Source organism: Cupressus sempervirens, chromosome 7 (assembly GCF_028749045.1).
Source record: "Cupressus sempervirens isolate cs-2001-9-10 chromosome 7, ASM2874904v1, whole genome shotgun sequence".
In the NCBI taxonomy this organism is placed as follows: Eukaryota; Viridiplantae; Streptophyta; class Pinopsida; order Cupressales; family Cupressaceae; genus Cupressus; species Cupressus sempervirens.
In genome coordinates, this window is record NC_143124.1 from 417,909,939 (window position 1) to 417,933,907 (window position 23,969).

A 23,969-nucleotide genomic window follows, 5' to 3' on the forward strand; every position below is an offset into this window, starting at 1 on the left:
TGACCACACAAAAATTTGGCAAACTTCACTAGTAATACCTAGCCTCGAAAAAACTATGAAAGGAGACAATAATCTTAAAGTTATCAGTGCAGATAAAATCATCTACTTTTTTATTCACGAAAATGTTTTAATTCATTTTCATGATCCAATGTAGACTCAAATGATGAGCTTTCAAACAACTGGCTTGGGCGCTCATCATTCCTTAATGTCTGATACTATTTTTTAGGACCTCAAACACACGAACCAACCAGCTCATCATTCCTTCATGTCTGATACTATTCTAGAGGTCCCCAAACACACAAACCAACCATCTCAAAATTGGTATGCAATTGTATAAAAAATCTAATTTATTTGTATTATTAAAAAAATCCACTTCAGTTGCCATAAATCTTGTGCTAACGTGTTAATTTATTATACAGTTTATTATAATAAATTAACTGAATTCTTATACTGAACACCTTAATATTAGCAGAATCAGATGTTCCTATAGCAAAATTCTCATGTTAGCTACCCAAGTTTTTGAGTTTCTACTCTTTAAGAAAAGGGTCTTTCCTGCTCAATGACAATAGTACCTGGCTCATGGAAACCTAAGATTCCAAATTCACCAACTTGAACTCATTCTAATGACAGTAGTACCTGGTTCATGGATAGCTAAAACTATTTGATTCCAGAGAGATCAATTGAAATTATCTTTATGCCTACCATAGATTAATGCATTTTTTCTAACTCCATAAGCTCAGATACGTCTTTCAATTTAGAGAATGCCAATATAGATTAGACGACTCAATTTAAGTTAATGAAGCTTTTAAATCAAACAGACTGAGTCTCTAGGTGTTCATGAACCAAAGTCAAACACCTTTGTCATGATACATATATACTGTTTGGCAGTTTGCCCAAACAATACCTGAATCCACCGATATGAGGTAGTTAATATGACAATCTGCTCATACTAACAAGAGGTGGTTATTAAACAAATTGCCAAACTGTTTTCTGGCATGGAGATAACAAAGTTAGCATTTTCAAAAGAATTAACATGAAGAAAAATCGAACGTTTTCATAATTCAGATAGATTGGCTTCAGTGAAACGTGATGACATAAAATGCAACTGTTTGATAGCTTACCATTCCAGAACTTCAAAATAGGAATCTTTGCTCCTAAATTTGTTTCAAGAAAAATGAACATTAACGTGGCCAATGTGAAGGAGTTTACTAATAGTCAAATCAAAACAGACAAAATTTGAAACCATCGGTGGATTTGTATTTTTTTTTCTTTTACATCAAATCCATGAAGCACTTACAACCATGTAATATAGTTTATTTTTTAAACAGTTATTAGTAGAAATTTTTTAGATACTCCGAGGAGATACTGTCATAGCCATCAAAGGGGTTGCCGATCAAACCTCTATTATTACATTTAGCTGTCGATACATGAGAACATTTTTGTCAGGTTGCTTTTATTTATTGTAGCTATATCAAATCACCATAATCCCTCTAAGCGAATCTTGCATATGTTTCCCAATGCAGGCCACGAATAGTAACTATCAGGTTAAAAAGGTCTTATTAACTTTTCAAAGTTAACAATAAAATAAAAAGAGGGTAACAAGGCATCAATGACTTTTAGGCTGTAATATGAGAGTAGATTACTTAAAAGAATCATTGCAACTGTATCTTCCTTGCTCCTCTCATAAGTGGCCAAGAATACAGGTTCCTAAATTCTGAAATCAAGAAACCAAATCTTGTATTACAAATAAACCATCTTTTTTCAGTCTATACACACATTTTTTCCTCCAAAATTTATGTGGGATGTTGTAAGCAACTTGGGACTGGTGATGAATAAAATAACTAATGCCAGCAACAGAAGAATTCTTTTCAGTGTGCTGGTGACCCATTTTCCCATGTAGAGTCATGTGGATTACGATGTCACAAAATGCAGCAATTTGAAGAGATCCTGACAAATGCTTCATGCCTGGAATCAAGAGGGATCTAAAGCAAACAATGGCATATAATCCCAAAAATTACCTGAATACATTTTTTAAATTACATCACAACAAAAGAATTACTTATTATACATTAGATTTTTATCAAATGGATGATTGCCACTGATCCATAGCTATTTCCTTCATCAACAATTTGATAACCAGTCAAAGGTTGACAAACGCAAACTTACTTCAGCTCTTCAGACTATGTGTTGATAAACCTCTGACGGGTAAAGATGAAGAAACTTTTGCAATCCAGTTTACTATGTAAACCTTGCTACAGGATCCAAATATCATCCACTGGAGCAATTTATCTCTGCCCTCGAGCATAGACAAATCTAAGCCATGATTGAAATTTGTTCTGGTAGAACTTTCTTTGAAGCATCAGCTCTGATTACAAACATAAGTCAAAAACAATCTTATCTGACTTGCATATATATAAAAAAAAGAAACAAAAGAGACCATATGTTCAACTCACTTAGGTAGAAGCTGATGTAACATCATTTTTCACACTGTTTGGAGTTAATAACTGCTCTTCCTGAACTTGATCCTGATTTTGGACAGTAGATGGAGTACAATTTTGCTCAACTCTTTGTTCACTTGCACTCATTTCAAACCCCATAGGAGACATGGCTACCTGCTGAGGACTTATTAAGCTAGTAAGTCCCTGTTGCTTCAGATACATATCAAGAGGTAAACTAGCATCTTGAAGAAGCCTCATCATACTAATGCGCCCAACTGCTCGTGACAGTTCCTCATCACGTGCTGGATGACTATTTAAATCAATCTGACCTTTACCCAATGTACTATTTTCTATGTTTATTCTAGGCCTTTTTTCATAACCTGGTAAATTTGGTTCTGAGGATGATTTCACCTCGTCTCCAGGAAAGTTATTGACCCTTGGCAACCCTTCCCTGAATGCTAATGTCGATTGCTCTAATCTTGAAAAGTTTTCAGGAAGTGAGCATAAATCAGATTGCCAGTTAGATCCACTGTTGACCTCTCCCTCTTCCTTTGTCCATGTGCGCTTTTTCTTTGCATTCTCTGCTTCTCTCTCTGATTGGCGCTTCTTTCTACGCATCATAAGTGTCTTAAATCTGCGCTTGACTGTCATACAGACATTGCAGGTACAAGTTGGCTTATGTTTAGGCCCCTTACCACTAGGAGGTTGAATACAAACAATACATGTACATCCTGGCCTATGTCTAGGGTGTTTTGTAGTTGCGGCAGCTAAGGGAGGAACAACCACAGCCCCACCTTCTCCCAGAGCTGCTACATTAGCTAGGGTATCCAGTCCTGATGAAACCTCAATGGTCTTCTGTCCCTCCGGAGGTTCCACTTTTCTCGTTTCTGCATCAAAATTAAATAATTCTCAATAACACCAAAATGATCATAGTCTAGATCAAATGCCAATTGGAAATTTTTATTTAGATTAATTTATCCAATAGAGATTACATCAATTCCCAACAAAAGTTCTGCAAATATGCCTTCAAATTCCTAACCTCAAACAGGTCACACATATAACATTATAGTCAATGCAAGCAACCAAGTCAAAAACTTGCATGTTTTAGTGAAACAGACCTGTTGTCAACTGAAGAAGATTTCCAAGTTCCTCTGAGCTTATTTCCTGAGGTGTTGAACAAAAAGACCTACAAAGTAGCATATAAATAAATTCACCATTACTGAGAAACTACAAAATTTCTCACCTTCAGGAAGCAAGTCAAAAGAGACACAGAAAAAAAATGCAAAATGTTTGTCAGAACAACTACCAATAAGAAACTAAGAATCATACATGAAATCCTACTCACCTACCGTTCATATTTTGGGACATGGCTTCAAGTCAAGGAAAAATTAGTTTCTTCTGTAAACACTTTTTTTATATTTTCTTAATTGTAAAATTATAATTTAAATGAAATCAAACAGTGCTATGCACTGGCTGTATACCATTTTCATTGTTTCCTCTTTTATGTGGCCAATCTGTTACAATAAACAGAGAAGCAGAATGGTCATTCTTTTCTGAAACAAATGGAAAATCAAATGTCAAACACTTGACAGATTAAAACTATCATATCCCAAAGACACAACGCCAGTCCTGGCTTAGATGAATTTTTAGCTGTTTTGGATGCATGTTTCAAATAATTTTTCTTAAAGTCGATTTACAGACTGCAAGGAAAGCAAAATAAAGCTGATACCTCAAAAAAATTCAAATAGGACAAGCTCGTGTAACAAAGCATTAGGGCTTTCATAATGGAGAGCCGTGTTTAAATCTCAAAAAGATATGCTACAAGCTTAAATATGCACAACTGTTAAAAGTTGAATTCGGTAAACTACCACATCCAGTTCTGAGAGTCAAGTACCCCAACAGACAAAGCCACATGCAAGTCCTGGATGAATTGGACACAAAATATGTTAATGTTTTAGTCCAGATACTAGATAAACAGAAACAAGGAAGAGTAAAAATAATACACAAAAGACTCAACAAATTTATCCTAGGAAAACCCTTCCACTTGAAAGGAAAAACCCAGCCACACCAGAAAAAATATCTTTTATTGATCATAAAATATACAAGTACATGGATTTCCACTTGATCCCCTTTACAATACACTGAGCAATCATATAAATAGATTGCATAAGACTCTTCATCTTACACACGAAGGTCTTTTGAGTCCCAAAAATAAGACCCTTCATATTTCCACATATACAACACTTCACATTTCCATACATTTGCCTCTTCACTTGACGTGTGACACATGTCCTTTTACATAACATAATCATAAATATCTCTTTCAGCTGAAGATGACCATAACGGTCATAACAAACAACTCTCTCGCTCATAAAATTAGAGATAGAGATCTCTATCACAGCTACAATCTTCAACACTCCCTCTTAGCAAGAGATAGATCTTTAGTAAGGCAAGCACACATAGCTTCAATCAAAGATGATAAATTCACATCACATAACACATGTTTTCTCAACATAACATAATTTACCATAGTTACTTCATAAGCACATAAAATTATAGTCATAAAGTCACACACGACTTGCAAAAGGTGATCCACCATACCTACTTGTGGAGGGTGGAACGAGGGTTTTCACCTCAAACATCTCCCTAAGAAGATTACATTTGCACCATACCTACTTGTAGAGGGTGGTCCACCATACCTACTTGCAAAAGGTGATCCACCATACCTACTTGCAGAGGGTGGAACAAGGGCTTTCACCTCAAACTTCTAGAGAAGAATGCATTAATAACTAAGATTTTCTCTTAATAGAGACTCCCTCTTGATAGGGACAGCTTTGGACACTATTAAAAGAAGTTGATTCCAAGTGTTTTATTGTCACACAAGTTTTGAGAAAGGTTGGACATCTCCCTCTGTCACATTACCTCCCTCTGAAGCTGAATATACTCTTTCTAAACATGATCTGCCTCTTTTATGAAGATAATGTGTCATCAATTTAGAATCAAGATTGCAAACAAAGTTTGCAAAATCTTTCATTGTCTCATTGCACCATGCAACCAAGAGTTTATAACAACTCATAAGATCCACTTATCATAGAGATCAAATCAAAGGTATTCTCTCTTTGCAGTTAGATACAAAAATCACAAAATTCTAATCTCTTTGAAGATTGATCTCAACACACATGCATAAAAATGCAGCCCAGCATCTTGCAATCGATATCATACAACATTGTTTGTCATAAGACAGTTGTCTAAATACTGTACTTGATCCCCTTAAATAATCGGACTCTTAGAAGCCTATATGAGTGAGCATGAATCTCACAACCATAACTCATACACTTGACACTCGGAGCACACAACAGATGATAAATCACACGTGAGAATATACATGACATACAGAAGGTGAGAGAGTATCATCGGCTAAATGTAGTTCCTTTCTCTTAGAAAGTATACAATCTAATGGAGTTAATGACTACAAGAAAAGGGAAGAACAATACCTCTTACTCCTTCAAAATGAATGCATAATTTACAGATATTGCTTGAATATTTGCTTCAGAATTTTGAACCCTCTGAATTTCTCCCCTGTACCAATCGAGCTCAGCTTTGATATTGTGATCCACCCAAATGAAAGATGAAGAATCTATTGTTGCCTTGATACATCAAGATGTTTGCAGACTTGTACTACTCCTAATACTTCAAGCTCCTCTTGCACTCCGAGAAAGATATTCCTTAAAATTTGCATATTACCGTGCAACATGCCTGATTGCAAATCAATGCTATGACTGGTTCTTTCATGAGAAGGCATTAGATTAGTGTTCCGAAAAACATTCGACTTGGACAATCCAAATCATTCTTGCTCTAGGCTAGTACCCGAGATAATGGACCTCTGCAAAAATCATCTATCTCAACTGAACTCTAATAAAATGGCATATGAACTCAGCAAGATTTTGTAATCTGTATCAAAATACAATAAACCCGACACCATGTGCTTTGAGAGAGGAAGACTACCTGACGAAAATTCTCATAACATGTGAATGCAAAAAGTTCCTCCATCTCTTTACTGCCACAAATGATCACCGCAAACACAGGATAACTGGTAATTCCATTTTGACGTTTCATAAGAAGCGACTACACCATATTACTAATGCGGAGAGGCAACTCCAATGCTCTAATGAATCCAAATCTTTTTTTAATCTCTAATAAAGGAACCACGCGTATAGGCGACTTCTCTCCAAGAAGACTCAGTGACCAAGAAATTGAAACGAAGGAGGTACAACTGATTGAAATGCAACCAAACAAGAATCAGGAAGGCCGATAGTAATAATAAAGAAATATCCGTCAAGAATAAATGGATAATGATATAAGCCACTTCCAACAACAGAAGAATAAGACACGGTATAAAACAATAACTCCACATAATGAAAATGAAAGAATAAACGAAGTCTCTTCAGGTATATCTACTATAGACATGAGAGAGAACTAGGAAGCACAAGTTGGAAGGAGAGTTCACAGAGACCATAACCGATACTGAGAAATATCGAGAGCAATAGTAGACGTAAGCTGGAGACATGCAGAACAAAATAAACTTCCCATGAACATAGCTTCTATACAATGACCCAATAAAAGAATAAGAGAACAGAATAATACACAGCTTGGAGATCTCGAAGCAGCATGAGATATCTTTAATTTCATAAGAAAAATTGCTTGGAGTGGCACACTAATCAAAAGATAAACAATTGAAATAACATCTTGCTATCTTCCGACTGAGAATAAGACAACATTACTAGATTATTTAATCACCTAAATTAATGAGCATAGCACAACTATGATCATGAATGAGATCACCCGATTTTCCCTGCCTTTTTCTCTGACATGCAATTCATGACAATAATCAAGTAAAACTGACACCACTTCCTAAGATTGCTATAATCTAACTAGGCTCTGATACCATGTTAATGTTTTAGTCCAGATACTAGATAAACAACAAGGAAGAGTAAAAATAATACACAAAAGACTCAACAAATTTATTCTAGGAAAACACTTCCACTCTAAGGGAAAAACCCAGCCACACCAACAAAAATATCTTTAATTGATCATAAAATATACAAGTACATGGATTTCCACTTGAACCCTTTTACAATATGCTAAGCAATCATATAAATAGATTGCATAAGACTTCATCTTACACAAGAAGGTCTTTTGAGTCCCAAAAATAAGAACCTTTATATTTCCACATATACAACACTTCACATTTCCATACATATGACTCTTTGCATGACGTGTGACACATGTCCTTTTACATAATGTAATCACAAACATCTCTTTCAGCTGAAGATGACCATAATGGTCATAACAAACAACTTTCTCACTCATAAAATTAGAAATAGAGATCTCTATCGCAGCTACAGTCTTCAACAAGATATAGCCCAGCAATGGCATCTAAGCCAAGGTCAGTCCACAAAAGGATACTAAATAATTGAACCCATCATAAGAAAAAAACTGGTATCTAAAAATTTGATTTTAATACTACAAGAATGAAAATGTGAAGTAATTGCACACGAAGTTGTGCAAAGCTTATTATTTCTAACTTCAAAAAAGCATTCTCATGGTTCTTATTTCCTTGGTGAATCAGACCCTTCAATGTTCAATACCATAGTTCAAAAAGATATCGGCAAATATTGGAGATTAGTCGGGAAACTCTCAGGAACTTTAAAAATTGCTTAAATTTAATTAGAGATGCATTCTTTTTGCAAAATTCAATAAGGAGATACATCTAATGAGTCAGTAAATGAGTAAAATTAACAAACCAAAAAAGTTGATCTAGATATATATATATGCAAATTGGATACAAACTCGCATCCTCATGTGAAATGTTGATGGCTCGTAGCCAGTCTACTAGACTAAACTCTGAAGCAACTTAAAAATAGCAAATTGTCTTTGTAAACCTGTATGCAAATACAAGTGTCAAGTACAATATCAATATAGTGTACATCTTCCTCTTCCCCTTCTGAGTGAGCTGAACAGATGACGTCTTTTCTAATATAATACTCTACAATATCAAAATAGTTCAAATTATAGCAGATATATCATCACTCTAGAAGGCTGCAAATGACCACCTTTCTCCTTCAAACCCTTTCTCTCCTCTCCAAATCTGCTCTTCCAAACAAAAAAATGACTTTTTCCCTTTTGCTGGGCCATCACAGTCAAATACCTGGGCGTGGGCGATATGATTTTTATTCATCACAATACATTCATGATTTATCATCAATAAATTAGACTTTCTCTGCGATCAGTTGATGTGTTTTACAGCCAAGCAGGGCATATTGCTATAAGCTCACTTTTTGCAGATATATCTGTAATAATTTGAATTATGTTCAACACCATTCCCTAAACTCAAAAGATTATTGATACGTCATTTTCCATACCATTATAATTTCCCTTTACTTCCTGTTTCTACCAATCAGAATATCTAAAAAACGAAAACAAAAACTATGACAGAAAACTGACATTCGGGACAAAATCAAAAAGAGGGTTACCAGATCTAGTTGTGTATGCTACAAGAACTTGGTGATGTGTTTTTTGTTTCAATCATTGCTTTCACAAAACAAAAAGTACAGTAGAACTCAGAATAGATAGGGTTCATTACAGGGCCCTAGTATATAGGTGAATTTTAGATATATGATCTGAATTTTCAAGACCACCTCTTTAGCAGTCTAAGCAGCTATTTTTGTTAATGTGAAGTTTCTAGTTGACGTAAAAGAATATATTACATTAACTAGACTATTATTTCAATGAACGAAATTCAATTTCCATGTCAATTTAAAAATAAACATTTTGGCTTGCAAAGTTTCCCAACATTATTTTTCCAATAGGAGATAATAATGAAATTCCAGTAATGCAGAATATGCAGCAGAAGAGAGTCAAATTTTTATTATCTCTCTATCCTCCAAGACTGATCTTAAAGATTGTAAAGCAATCATCCCACATTGATTTCTGCAGATCAAACATTGGTCTACCTTGCATTTTCTGCAGACAGATCCACACCTAATCACCAGCACTTGCTGAGCCCATTTTTTGGCTGATACTTGCCAATTTAGATGATTCCATGAACAATTGGTTATTGGCTTTAGCCTTTTAACTCTGATTCAATTCAAGAGCTCAAACAGAAGTTTCGAGAGGATGGTTTTTCCATTTGGCAAGTTCTCAAAAATAGTGCTCCACTTCTTCCTATTATTATTCATAATTGATAAAAACTTTGGCTTGAATAGCCATACTGCAAAATCAAGCATTATTGTCTTGATTCAATGACAGAAATCTGACTGCACAAGCTAAAATTCCAAGTACTACCTTTTTAATTTTTTTTAATTGCCTCCTATAACATTGTGTTTATGGACTCAGATGAATTAATTGACATCGGCGATTTGATATCATTCATGGATTGTGGGAGTTCATTTGCAGACATGATTATTCTCCACGGTACATATAAATTATTTTTTGGTTTCCGTGAGTAAAGCAGATGTTTATGTGACAATGCATGCAAAGCCTGTAATTGACGATTTCCTCAAATTTTGTGACAATTTCTGTTTAAGGTTTAAAAGTCTTATGTAACTACTTACAAACAAAAGTTCTTAACTGATATTCATATATAAAAGTAAAAAATAGTAGAGTTTGAATTTCATTACCAATAACAAATTCCAATATTTGACACTTCTCTTCAACTAAAAAAAAATGAAATGAGATAAAAAGAAGCAGAGTTCACCTCTTAGGATCCCATGCATTGTCAGCACAGGTCCACCTTGGAGGCAAAAAGGCATCCACAGGCAATCTACGCCAACTGGAGCACTCATCACACTGAGCCCACTGGTCCTTTTCTCTGGTAGATAAAATAACTTTAGATCAGTGAAAGACACAAGTCTGCTTGCACATCAACAATGGAATTCACTAGTTATATTCTCTTAAGTGTTTCAAAATGGAGTTCATATAAACCCATTTACTAAATAAAAAGATTGCAAAAATAAAAGTTGTTGCCTTTTATAAATTCTTTTGTTAAAATGTATTAAGTATAAATTATTTAGCAGTATAAGGTTCATGTCCATTAGGAATTAATCCCAGTTCATCATAATTCCATCCAAAGGCAAACCAGAGACTGGAAAGCCTTCAAGTTCAGGCACAGTAGGCTGCTATTATAGTACCATTTTTCTTACAGTGTGAACAGACAAGGACAATCAATCATGCATTGAAGTAGTTATAATTTTATAGGTATCAATATACTATTGCAACTGCTGTTTTTATCATATAGGACTACAGGATGAACTGAGAGAAGGCGTAGAACTGGATCCCAGTGTCTTCCTGCCAGAAACAGTTGTAGGGTAGCATTTATTTTGTTGCCAACGACAGACCAATGAAATTTTGAATTGAGGTTTCTACCAAATCTAATGTGTATTCTTGTGACAGTCAGTCAGGTGGTAATTACTATTCAGGGTTTGGGTGGTAGACAGGGCTGCTCATCATTTCAATTGATGTTGGCAACTCTGCATGCATGCATGGATGGTTTTATACTTATTATTTTGGCATGTGAAGACAAGTTCCTGTACCTGGAAAGTAGGATCAGTTGCAATTGCACATGCTCAGACCTAGAGCTTAGCCCCCCTCCCACCCCTTCAATATGATGTTTCTGACAATGTCAATTTGGTATTCCTGTTGCTGCATTTGGGCCCCTTTTTGATAGGCTACAATATGGTATGGTAACATTGCTATCAGTAGACTGCAAGGTTCAGAAGTTTTCTGTGAAGAGTTGGATGAGATGCTTTGGGGTCAATATAGGTGAGCTTCCAGCATTAGAGCTAATAGTCGGAGTGTCTAGCAGATGGAGAAGGCCTCACATGTAAAAATTTCTGGAACCAATTTTTGAAACCAACAAGCTGCTAGCTAGATAGTGTTTGAGAGCTGATGCCTGTCTTGTTGGAATAAGGTAGAGAGGAATTAGGAATGAATGGTATTTTACCATTTGGTGGTTAATATTTCGCAATCACCTACTCAATCTTGAAAGGCCCTTTACAATTGGCCAAGTTTTTGTTAATTTTCTGTGATTGTTAATTGGCCAAGTTTTTGTTAATTTTCTGAGATTGTTAATTGGCCAAGTTTTTGTTAATTTTCAATTAAAGTTTCTACCAAATCTAATGTGTATTCTTGTGACAGTCAGTCAGGTGGTAATTACTATTCAGGATTTGGATGGTAGACAGGGCTGCTCCTCATTTCAATTGATGTCAGTAACTCTGCATGCATGGATGGATGGTTTTATATTTATTATTTTGGCATGTGAAGGCAAGTTCCTGTACCTGGAAAGTAGGATCAGTTGCAATTGCACATGCTCAGACCTAGATCTTAGCCCCCCGGCGCCCCCCCCCCCCCCCTTCAATATAATGTTTCTGACAATGTCACTTTGGTATTCCTGTTGCTGCATTTGGGCCCCTTTTTTATTGGCTACAATATGTTATGGTAACCACTGCTATCAGTAGACTGCAAGGTGATATTTGTTGAAAGATACTCCATGTCAGGCTCAGAGGTTTTCTACGAAGAGTTGGATAAGATGCTTTGGGGTCAACATAGGTTGAGCTTCCAGCATTAGAGCTAATAGTCGATGTGTCTAGCAGATGGAGAAAGCCTCACATGTTAAAATTTCTGGACCAATTTTTGAAACCAACAAGCTGCTAGCTAGATAGTGTTTGAGAGCTGTGCCTGTCTTGTTGGAATAAGGTTGAGAGGAATTATGAATGAATAGTATGTTAACCGTTTGGTGGTTAATATTTTGCAATCAACTACTCAATCTTGAAAGGCCCTTTACAATTGGCCAATATTTTGCTAATTTACCAGGATCACTCCAAATGTACTGAGCACTGCCGTTATATTTGGTATGTGTGTTCCAAATGGTAGCAACCTCTTATTTATAATGAGAAAAGAATAAGAAGAGAGATGTACCATGAAGGGACATGTCTATTCGTTAATTTGATAATTAGTATAATAAATATTTAATCATTTTTATGTGTGTGTGTGTGGAGAGAGAGAGAGAGAGAGAGAGAGAGAGAGAGAGAGAGAGAGAGATTTTATTCTCTCAAATATAATTATATACATAAGTTTATCCGACATTACCTACCAAACAACATCGCTCCCTCTTAGCTAGGGAGGATAAACACACACATTACCTCAAAGTAATATCAAGTTAGCAAGATTACGGACATCTTTGATCAGAAGATATCCATCATTTTGATATCATATTTGATCTTAAGAGTATTGGTCTCCCAAAATGTCAACATATGATATACACCAAATACTCAGAGTAATGACCTGCAAAATATCAATATATGATATTCACCATGTACTCAATAAGGTTTGATATCACATCTGATATTATGAGTATTGGTCTCCTAGAATATCAACATATGATATTCACCGAGTACTCAAAAGGTTTGATATCACATCTGATATCATGAGTATTGGTCTCCCAGAATACATGATATTCACCAATTACTTAAAAGTGTTTGATATCATGAGTAATGGGCTCCCAAAAAATCAATGATTTTCACCAAATACTCTTTGAGTAATGGCCTTCTAGATTGTTGAAATGCAAGATATTCACCAATAACTGTGAGTAATGGCCTTCCAGAACATCAAGTCGCGTGCTATTCACCAAGTACTCTGTGAGTGATGGCCTTCCAGAACATCAAGACACATGATATTCACCAAGTACTCTATGTAATGGCCTTCCTAAATATCAATATGCATGACATTCACCATATACATAGGGTATGTGCACACGCATTCTCACAATGCTTACCATATAAACATCCACCATGCAAAGTATAATCTATTATGATCTGCATAGACATCGTAAGATGTCCATAAAAAAATTAAGTTATTGTAAGATCGTCATCTTTCAATAACTTCTGCAAATACGAGTAAAATTATTTGGAAGTAGTCAGTTCCTCATGATGTGCACAGGGGGATAGGCCCATTAAAATCACATAGATATGAGGTATATTCATCAATCATAGTCCTCTTGACTGCTACAATTTATTTATCATAGGAGAATTCATCTCAACATGGTTTACTCCCTTTGGGTCAATATGATTGAGATCACCAAAGATTGACTGAACTATATCCTCTATCTGCTCCCTCTCTTTCAAGGCTGCCTCTAATGAAATGTTAGGCTCCCTCTTCTTAGAAAAACATGGATCAATTTCTGCAAATGTAATTACACTGTCATTGTTATAGGTGTGTTCCAAATGTAGATCCCAATCTCTTATAAATATGAGTAGGAGACATGTCTCATGAAGAGACATGTCTCTATGATTAATTATTATTAGTTAACATATTTACAATATAAATCGCAATATAAAATATGTATTATATATATTATATATGTATAATATAATATATTATATCAACATTGTATGTTAAGATTAAATCAATCTAACTGTAGCTATAATCTTAACACTCCCTTTTAGTTACGGAGGATTGACATAGAACACATTATGCTCTTAAGTATATGAAGCGATATCATCTCAGTATGATATTCCTGGAAAAGTATATTTAATGATATCAACATAAATCCATCAACACACACGTGTATGTGTGTGTGTGTGTCTATTCTATGTCAATCCTCCGTAATTAAGAGGGAGTGTTAAGATTATAGCTACAATCGGATTGATTTAATCTTAACATACAATGTTGATATAATATATTATATTATACATATATACTATATATAATACATATGTTATATTGCTATTTATATTGTAAATATATTAACAAATAATAAAATAATAGCTACAGTCGGATTGATCTAAATTTCTCAACACTCCCTCTTTAGTAAAGAGAGAATTAAAGCAATTATAATACAAGATTTGAACACCACCTTAAGTGTGGTCTATGATAGATTTAAGTTATGGTGCCCGGCAAGATCTAGCCCGAAGAACTATAACAAATTGATTTTCATAGTGTCCAGCAAAATCCGGCCCAAAGAACCATGATGAATTGGTTATCAAGGTGTTCGAAAAAATCCGGCCCGAAGAACCATGATAACACCTTCTCCAACATATTTTGGTGTTAGGAGATAGATCAAATATTGATAAGGTCGTCACCTTAGAATAATTACATTCTAATTGGTACGTTCATTATCATGACTTCCAGCACTCTAGGACAACTTAATGAAGTCTGTCGTGATAACAGTGCTACCATTTATAAGATCATCACTTACAATGGGATACTTTCTGTTTATATATGTGAATGAAAGATTGTCACCTTTCATTACATATCATATGTGAAATAGTAACCACCATGAACCCAGTCAAAGGGTGGTATAGAGGCTTTCACCTTAATTTTCTCTCACAGAGAAAAATGCATTACAAGGAGTTCTACTTAGAACTTCTCCTCATAGAGAAGATATCATTCACAACAGATTGCACCTCAAAATTCTCCCTCTGAACAATGATCTTGGGAGGTCCAGTAGTTACTCCCTTAGATTTTCTAGTGATAAGTCAATACTTCCTCATGATGCACTCAAGAGTAGGCCCATCAAAATCATGCAGTCACACACATGTATTTCTAGACTCTCTTTGAGTATCAATCTTCTAGGCTCCTCCAATGCCTTCAAAGAACTGTCATACTCCCTCTTAATGTAGACGGATACTCATAATCTCAATCATCAAAGATATTCGCTTCTTGAGCCTCACTTTAACTAGCCAGATCATGAGATGACTTAATAAGATCACAACTTCTTTCAAGTTACTACCATAAGATTGAGTCTGCACAATATTTGATAACATGTGTAAAGTACCAACCTGCACATCAACATTTTTATAGAGTTTTCAATCAATATCAAGTCTAATGAGAGGAAATCATCTATGAATGATATCAACCTCTTTCTCTGACTTCTTCTTTCTAGTTTGGTCTTTTAGTCCAATGAAGATCCAAACATTCATTAAGCTTATTAATAGAGGCAAATGAGTATTGGAATTGCTTCCAACTCAACACCCACCCAAGAAAACCAAGATGGATCATTTATTTTGAATAGTTCTCTATATTCTAGCCATAACATAACCAATAGTAATTTCCAGAACAAACTCTATCTAGAGAATCTTGCAAGGGATTTTTGGAATTAAATCACACGATGATATGCACGACACCAAAATTTTACATGAAGTCAACACTCTCTAATTCTGCTCCTTCAAATGCATGTGTCAAACTCCCTCTAGAAATCACTCTTCCAAAATTATTGAAGGTTGACTAAATCACATCCTCTGCTCCCTCTCTTTCAAGACTTCCTCTAATGGAGTGTCAAACTCCCCCTGAATTTGAATCTCCCTCTTCCTACACTAACAATCTCAGAGGAAAAGATCAAGGCACATAGCTCTTATAGTACGTATAAAAATAAAAATAAGAGATTAACTATATAAGTAAAAGAAGGTAGTTCTCAAGATATAATAATCAGAAGATGCTTCTCTTGTGGTCAAAGGATAGTGCTCTCCACAAGACTTCCTTATTCATTACTAATTTTATTTCTCATTTCAATTTATTCAATAGCATATTATGTTAATTTATCATATCAATCATTTTTATAGATGTCATTCTTATTGAATTATTGTAAATTCATATATCTGCACACTTTACCATAATGGGGCCCATGTCTTGCCTAGTGCCTTTGACACCTTATAACCTTCCACTTTTATATTAACCAATGTGCTATTCAATAATTTGAGCATTGATATGAATTCCACACCATATAGGAGATTCCATGTAGCGTTGTCTCCTGTGACAAGATAGACAATAAGGAGCGTCGGTCCCATAGTTTTCCAAACTCATTTGGTGTGAATGGTAAACAAATATTGATCTATAGTTCCTCTCATGTTATAGTCAGCATGTTCCCGTATATTCATTTTCGTCCATGTCCCTTTTTGTGCTATGTGTGAAGATTATCCTCTCTTGCTGCAACTTGGCCTAACTTTATGCTTCTGCAATTATCAACACCTTTTGTTATGTCCCAAATTTTGCCTTAAAATTTTAAGTTGTTTATAGCCGTTGTTATATCATGTTAGTTCTAGTCGTTATTTAGTTTTCATGTTCATGTGAAATTGAATCAGTTAATTTTAGCCGTTACATCAATTTGATCGTGTTCATGTGAAATTGAATTATTAATTATAGCCGTTGCATCGATTTGATTATTAAATGAAACTAGTCAGTTAAATCTATACGTTGTGTTCATGTGAAATGGAATTAGTTAATTTTAGCCATTATTTAACGAGATTTCCTAACGATCATTTGATGATTTTGCTTAACAAATTATGAATCTTGAATTGATATTTTGGCAAGAATATTGTTTGAAAATGTTTACAGGATGAAGACTGGAGAAAGAGGGGAAGCATTACGAAACGAGGTCATCTGGAAATGGGATAATCATATGATCCATTTATTAGGAATAACAGGTTTGATCTAAAAAGTCACCATGGCAAGATTGTTAGGGCTTGACAATAAATTTCTAAGTGGAAAATCGCATGAGCTAAAAATTAAAAATTAAAAACAATATAATTATTAAAATAAAACAAAATTCTTACCTTTACTGTTTTTATTAAATAATAATATCATTTAATATTATATTACTCTCTTGATTAAAATCACAAATAAATATATGCAAAGTGGCACTATTATATTAGGATTAATAATACAATAATGTCACCTTGTAAATACTTAATTATATAATAGTATAACATTAAATAATATTAATAAAACTTTTCATCTTCACCTTCGTTCCAATGTTTCTTTCTTTCCAACCGATGGAATACAAAACGTATATGAGTCTTGTAATGGCAAGAAGCCGTAAAGCCATTTCAATATCTTTAAATATGATTTCCTTGTCATATTCAGGACACACCAAGAGATATCCGTCTATTTGTTACTCTGCCATAGTCTCAGAACTCTTACGACTATGCAACCCGAATTCATATGTCAGAGAGTTTATCCGCCTTGTTACCTAAGCAATACTTCCCTGTCTCATAAATCACTATTCCCGTGGAAGCAGGAAGAGGCGTTGAGCCCAGTATTAGTAACTTATCCGCAGGGCAGAAAGTCGCGTAAGAAGATGTTGTTTTCTTTTAAAAATTTGCTTATTTTCTTTCTATCTTGTGATCTTGTTAAGACTGAGTTGAATTTCCTTAAATTTATCCATGATTTACTAGTTGTCTTCTGTTTGAAATGGAACGCAAGTAATCTTGTCCACGTCCACATAATTCTGTAAGCATTGAGTCACATAAGGAAACATTTATAACATTTTCCTTATTTTAATACGCTGAGTCGGAAGTTAATCAATATATTCTCCAATCATTAACAAAACAAGTTGATATATATATACTTGTATCTGTATTTATGTCCAACTCATAAATTGTAAGTCATAAGAAACAACCGACTGTGAATGATGTACTGGTTTAATATAAACTTATCAGGATTAACTGATTGCCATAATTTAGAATCTCTTGAAAATAAGATTATTCCATCACCATTCCATACATATTAAAAACTCTGTAGATTTTCCTAAAAAGTATTCTTCTGATTTATATGTTTAACAATATGGATTAATGATTCAAATATGAGATAAGTACAAATCCCAAATATAAAGGAAACCCATAGGTTGTAAAACCAGAATCTTGTGAGTACGTGCATGTTGAAATTAATGGTTCAGGCACCAAAGATACACCGGCCTGATGGCCTATTAATGGTGAGGAAGTGTAGATGAACCTATTAAAAGAAAACAAGAATAAAAAGAATCAGTAACCATGCAATTTCAAATAAATCTAATAACTTTAGCTCATGCAAAATCCACTTTCAAAGTTAGTTGTCAAGTTTGAGTGGTGGAGATCGGGTTAAAAACCCACATCTTGAAATCCTTGGCCAAGCTGATAGAATGGCATACTTGCCATAGCAAATTGATCGTGTTGTTGTCCTGATGCTTTAGTTATTCTTTTGAATAGCTGTTGAGACCTCAACCCACTTGAATACTCCGATGGTTGGATCAATGAACGTCTCGTGTCTGATCTCGGGGTAGGGAGGGTCGTTCTATTAACTTAGAACTTGTGGGGATAAGTAAAAAGGTCCGCGGTTGGGAGGTTAAGCCTATGATAATGCTTCTCCTCTCACCAAAGTCAAAGCTTGGACAACCAATTAGAAAGATTTTCAACTAAAAACGTATGTTTCTTCTTACCTAAAAATATAGTAATTTTCATATCAAAATTGTAAGTTTATTTTACTTAAAGGATAAATATTATCTGAAAATCTAGTTGGATGTTTATTTTCATTTTCAATTATTTATAATTAATTTAGATTTATTTTCAGTTAATTATATTAATTAAATTGATATAGTTAAACTTGTTAGAATAAAAGAGCAATGTAGATTTAACTTTCAGATTTTCAAATAGTTTTTCTTGATTTCCATGTCTTGAGAATATGAAGTTTAAATCAGATAGATAACTGATGAAATTAGTTAGTAGAAAAACCTGTTGTTACACCTTCCCACTAAAAAAAATTCTCATTCATGTCCTTATTGTTACAAAATATCATCCAAACTAAGGTGGTGTTATATGTAAACTTAAGCTAATATTCTTCACTGATGGGATTGGGAACTTGAAGTCACCCCTAGATATGTCTTGGCGCTAAAGTGGCTTGTCTTAACTGTAGTATACAAACAAAGAGGTCACTCTTTTTTTTTTTTGTTGTATACTTCCTATTTCCCTTGTACCTTTCAATGCAACGGAGAGGTCACTCTTTTTTATTGTGAATCGAGTCTTCGCCTGTCACCTCTGATGCAACCTGTTGACTGGTAAATGTCTTGGTTGGCAAAGGGAATTATTTTAACGCTTCTAGTGTCCTTGCAATTATGTGAGCATGTAGTTAATATTCTTTTTAGACTCCAATCCTCCTCTACATTTAATGGTTACTACTTTTTAATATTTCTCCTCGTTCGTGGAAATCGCACACAAATAAGGTGCAAACATGGGACATGAAGTAGAAATATTCATGCAATAAGGCACATAAAGAGCAAGTAAGAAATTGAGGGCCAATGGAAAACTATGATCCCAACTCCTTGGAAACTCTCCTACTGAGCACAATGATGAGCAGGCTTCAAAATTGACCCTCATATCTGGACACTTACTCTATCATCTCTAACGCCTACGATCGCATCATTTCTAATGATACTAAAACCCCACTTCAGAGAGAAGAGGCCAAGTTAGAGAAAGCCATTCTGCAAATTATTCTCGGTGAAGAAGCCCCCCTAGAAACTCATCCCTAATATAGGTCAAGATGTCTCAATAGCCGACCACCAAGTCTGCGTAGGGTCGGGAGTCAATCCCTCAAATGCCCAAATTGTGAAGATTCAATCATGGCTTGATAAAGTTTTTAAGAACCACAATACCTGTTCTAATTTGCTTCAAGATTGGGGTAGTATAGTAATAGTTTTGCTACAGGAAAGATCTCATGATTTGTCCAACTCCATAACCAATGCTACGAACTTGCTCAATATCTCCTTTCTGGAAACCAACTAGGAAACCAATACATTTCCTGTGGTTACAATTCAAAGTTTGTAGATTTATTGTTTGTCCTTTTGATTTGAACCATCTTCTCCACACAGGTTGTTGACTCTGATTTCCTTTTATTCTTTAATTTATTCTATCTTTTTCTTATTTACTTATATATTTGCAATTCGGCTCTAATACCATGTTAGAAAAACATGGATCGGTTTCTACAAATATAATTACACTACCATTGTTATAGGTGTGTTCCAAATACAAATCCCAATCTCTTATAAATATAAGAGACAAGTTTCTTCATGGGACATGTCTCTATGATTAATCATTATTAGTTAATATATGAACAATATAAATCACAATATAACATATGTATTATATATAGTATATATGTATAATATAATATATATAGTATAATTATAATATTATATATATATAATATATTATATCAACATTGTATGTTAAGATTAAATCAATCCGACTATATCTCCCTCTTTATCCTGCAAGTACATTCTCGAAAAAGATCAAGGCAAATAGCTCTTATAGTATGTATTGAACAGATAATTATAACATAACATCACTCCCACTTATCTTACTTTAAGAATGATTCCCATTATTCCAATATAGATAGATATCTAGCTTAAATATATGTACATTGAACATAGATGCATATAGACATTCTATATTTTGAACATAATATTACCACTTATAAAACTCTAAAGTGACTAATTTCTAATTGATTTCATTATATATATATATATATATATATATATATATATATATATATATATATATATATATATATCACATTATATATAACACAAATAGAGTTTATATCTATATTCATTGTCTCATTAGCATAAAGAAAATTTAGATGAATGTTTATTACCTTATCTTATTGGTAGGGACTGATGTCACTTAATACTCATCACAACTCCTTTTAATATTAGTTGCCGGCTTCATTGTCGAAGTCTAATTATCAAATCCTTTGTTGCATATGTAGTAATCAAATTTGCGGTCCCATATAAGGAATTCTCCCAAAAAAGATTATTAAAACCTCATCTTTTCAGTCCCTATGACTTTTCTTGTAGTTTGCTATTATAATGTTCTATTCGTCCCACGTGCGGTCCACATTAGATTTGGAAGACTAGCAAATGTTTTAATGGTCTTGTATTTATGTGGTTGGTCCTATCTTCCTTACATGGAATAGAGGAGTTCTTTTATTGGCCATGCAATTAGTTACTTGATATATAAGTGCCCACCACCTTTGTCATGCATTCCATAAGTTATATTGATTTTGATCTTGTTACCATGTTGCTCACGTGGTCTAGAGTATGACGACAACCTGCTATGTGCTTTACATTGAGCTCGATCAGATTATAGAAAAGCACTAATTAACAACATGAAAATCCATTTCATGTTTTTTCTTCGATACATAAGGTGCCTTGAAATGTCAGAGCTCTGTAGATATCACTCGTCGAGTCAACAATGATTCGACATCATAATTAGGCAATTACTTGGCTACATCTAGCCCATATGCAGTGTTGTAGAGATTTTTGAGTCAGCAATTAGAATTTCCTCACACAGCTCGCTAATTCCAAAGACAACATAGGTCTACAATCCAAGATCATTTGTACCCTTCGATACCTTTGTAACCTTGCTCTAATACCATGTTGATTTTCCGGGATCGCTGCAAATGTACTGAGCATTGCCATTATATTTGGTATGTGTGTTCAAAATGGCATTGACCTCTTATTATAATGAGAAAAGAATAAGAAAAGACATGTCCCTTGTCTATTCATTAATTTGATAATTAATATAATAAATATTTAATCATTGATATATGTGTGTATATATATTAATTTCTCTCATAATAAGAATAAACTTATATATATAAATTATCTCATATATAATTATATGTAGGTCTATCCAACAGAAGCTACCAAACATCAACAATATTTGATAAGAGGTTTTCCCTTTTTATTTGGTGTACTATAGTCCAGAGCTCTTCCCTTGGGAGAGATTTTATATTGAGGATGCTATCTTCCTCCTGTTAGAGGTAGGGCTCCATATATGCTACATCTCACTGTTCTGGTCCATTTGTGTCTATTTTAAACTTATTAATGAGCTTGTCCAATTACACAGGGCTCTTCAATAATGATATATAGAATTACTTTAAGAATTAATCTATCACTTCTAATTGGTAATTAAATGTGACTTCTCGCTAGTTCTTTTCTAATTTTCCAGCTAAGAAAAGGTTCTCCTAATAGAGATAAACATCTGCATAAATTGAGATAAAATCAATGGAAATAACACACCTTGTTTTTCTTAAAACAAAAAGATTAGTACAATCTAGACGAATATTAAATCCAAGAGCATGAATTTACAAGTAGATGATCTATCCCATCTAGTCTCAAAATTCAAAAATGGAGGAAAAGGATGATATCTGATTACTAAATCAAGTTTTATGGCTCGAAGTCTTATCAGTGACCAACTAAACACACAACTACATAAATAGTTGATCCATAAATTTGGGATTGAAATATCCAATTCACTTCCAACAATATGTGAACTATAAATTTAGAGCCCTATACAAGTAGATGCACATGCATAAGCTTATGGCTTTTCAAATATTGTATTTAAGGTAAAAAACCCTATTTCAGGTTTCTAGTAAAACAATTGTCTAAGTAAAGGTATTTCCCATTAAGCAAATAAGCTTTTGGTTTGGAATAGCGTAGCAATAATAATCTAAGTTGCCAGTTCGGATGCGAGTTCGAAACTTGCTCAAAAATAATTTGGGTTCGGTTCAGGTTTGTTTTGGATTTGTCTGTACAAGAATTTTTTTTTAACATATATGTAAAAATAATGCAGCAAATAAGTTCATACACCACTATGCTTTTATAAAGCAGTTTGGCAAAATACACTACCACATATATTAACAATTTTGTTCGAATAGCATGACAAAATGTCAAAATACACCACCATATGAATGTTTCGGTTCAAAAACTTTAGAACAGCAATGTCAACATACTAATCAATAATCAGTAATTAGTCATAGACTCATATGTGATCAAATATCAATGTATCATCAAAAATCATCAAAGAATTCAACATCAGTAGGCACTTGCTGATTACAAGCACAATTAGTGCCACTACCATCAGCAGTCTCAATTGTAGTCTCAGTCGTAGCCTCATGACCAGTTCCATCATTACCATGTATCTCACAATCACCATCTTCAATCGCAAGTGCATCAAAGTGGACTTCCAACTCTGCAGCCTCTTGTTCAACATCCCATTGTTTTGCCTCCCCCATTTTGAAGGTATTATCTTTGTGAGTTGTGAGCCTCAAGTTTGAATGCACAAACACCAAGTTATCTGCCTTCTTGGAGTTTAGTTGGTTGCATTTTATCGAGTGGATGGAGTATGTGCTCCAATTCCTCTCACATGATGATGAACTAGCAACCTATCAAGATTTGCAAATTTAACAAGAAGAAACTAGAAATTAGAGTTTTGAATATTTTCCAACAAGAAACTAGAAATTAGAATCTTAAGATTGAAGAACTTACCTGTGATAAAATTTTGATGGAAATGGGTTGCAAGTGTTGGTATCTTTGTCCATGGAAGCACCACCATTTATAAGCATCAACATTGTTCTTGTCTTCAACAGCGTCAAGACCACAATCATCAATGCTTGCAAAACTCATAAATTCAGACCTCACTGCAGGTCGTAGGTACTCAAGAAAGAGTCTTCAAAGGGCTGCCTTGTACCCTTGAGCAACTTCAAGATCTCTGTATGGGGCAACTCTAGTGGTACTCCCTTTGAGGACCGATTGGCTATAGAACTTGGGGCTCAATGCAAAGGCAAGTAGATGCAAAGGGGTAGTTATTTTGTTCCATCTCTCTACCATGATTAGTTGTAGCTCCTTAAAGAACATTTCATCAAGATCTTGCTCTTCCTCATTTA

At 34.3% G+C, this 23,969-nt stretch overlaps 1 protein-coding gene across 2 annotated transcripts in view; it reads right to left on the minus strand.

Annotated features, from left to right (window-relative positions):
* Window positions 1-1,531: 1,531 nt before the first annotated feature.
* LOC149547322 (B3 domain-containing transcription repressor VAL2-like) overlaps window positions 1,532-23,969 on the minus strand; it is an 84,435-nt gene continuing 61,997 nt past the window's right edge. Inside the window, exons 11-14 of one of the 2 annotated variants that reach the window (XM_089791599.1) lie at window positions 10,195-10,308; window positions 3,557-3,624; window positions 2,454-3,325; window positions 1,532-2,365 (exon numbers count right to left, since the gene is read on the minus strand). In XM_089791599.1, the coding sequence (XP_089647725.1) occupies window positions 2,454-3,325; window positions 3,557-3,624; window positions 10,195-10,308 (1,054 nt within the window). In that variant the 3' untranslated portion in view covers window positions 1,532-2,365. The remainder of the gene's footprint in view (window positions 2,366-2,453; window positions 3,326-3,556; window positions 3,625-10,194; window positions 10,309-23,969) is intronic. The other variant, XM_089791601.1, reaches the window with a different exon arrangement.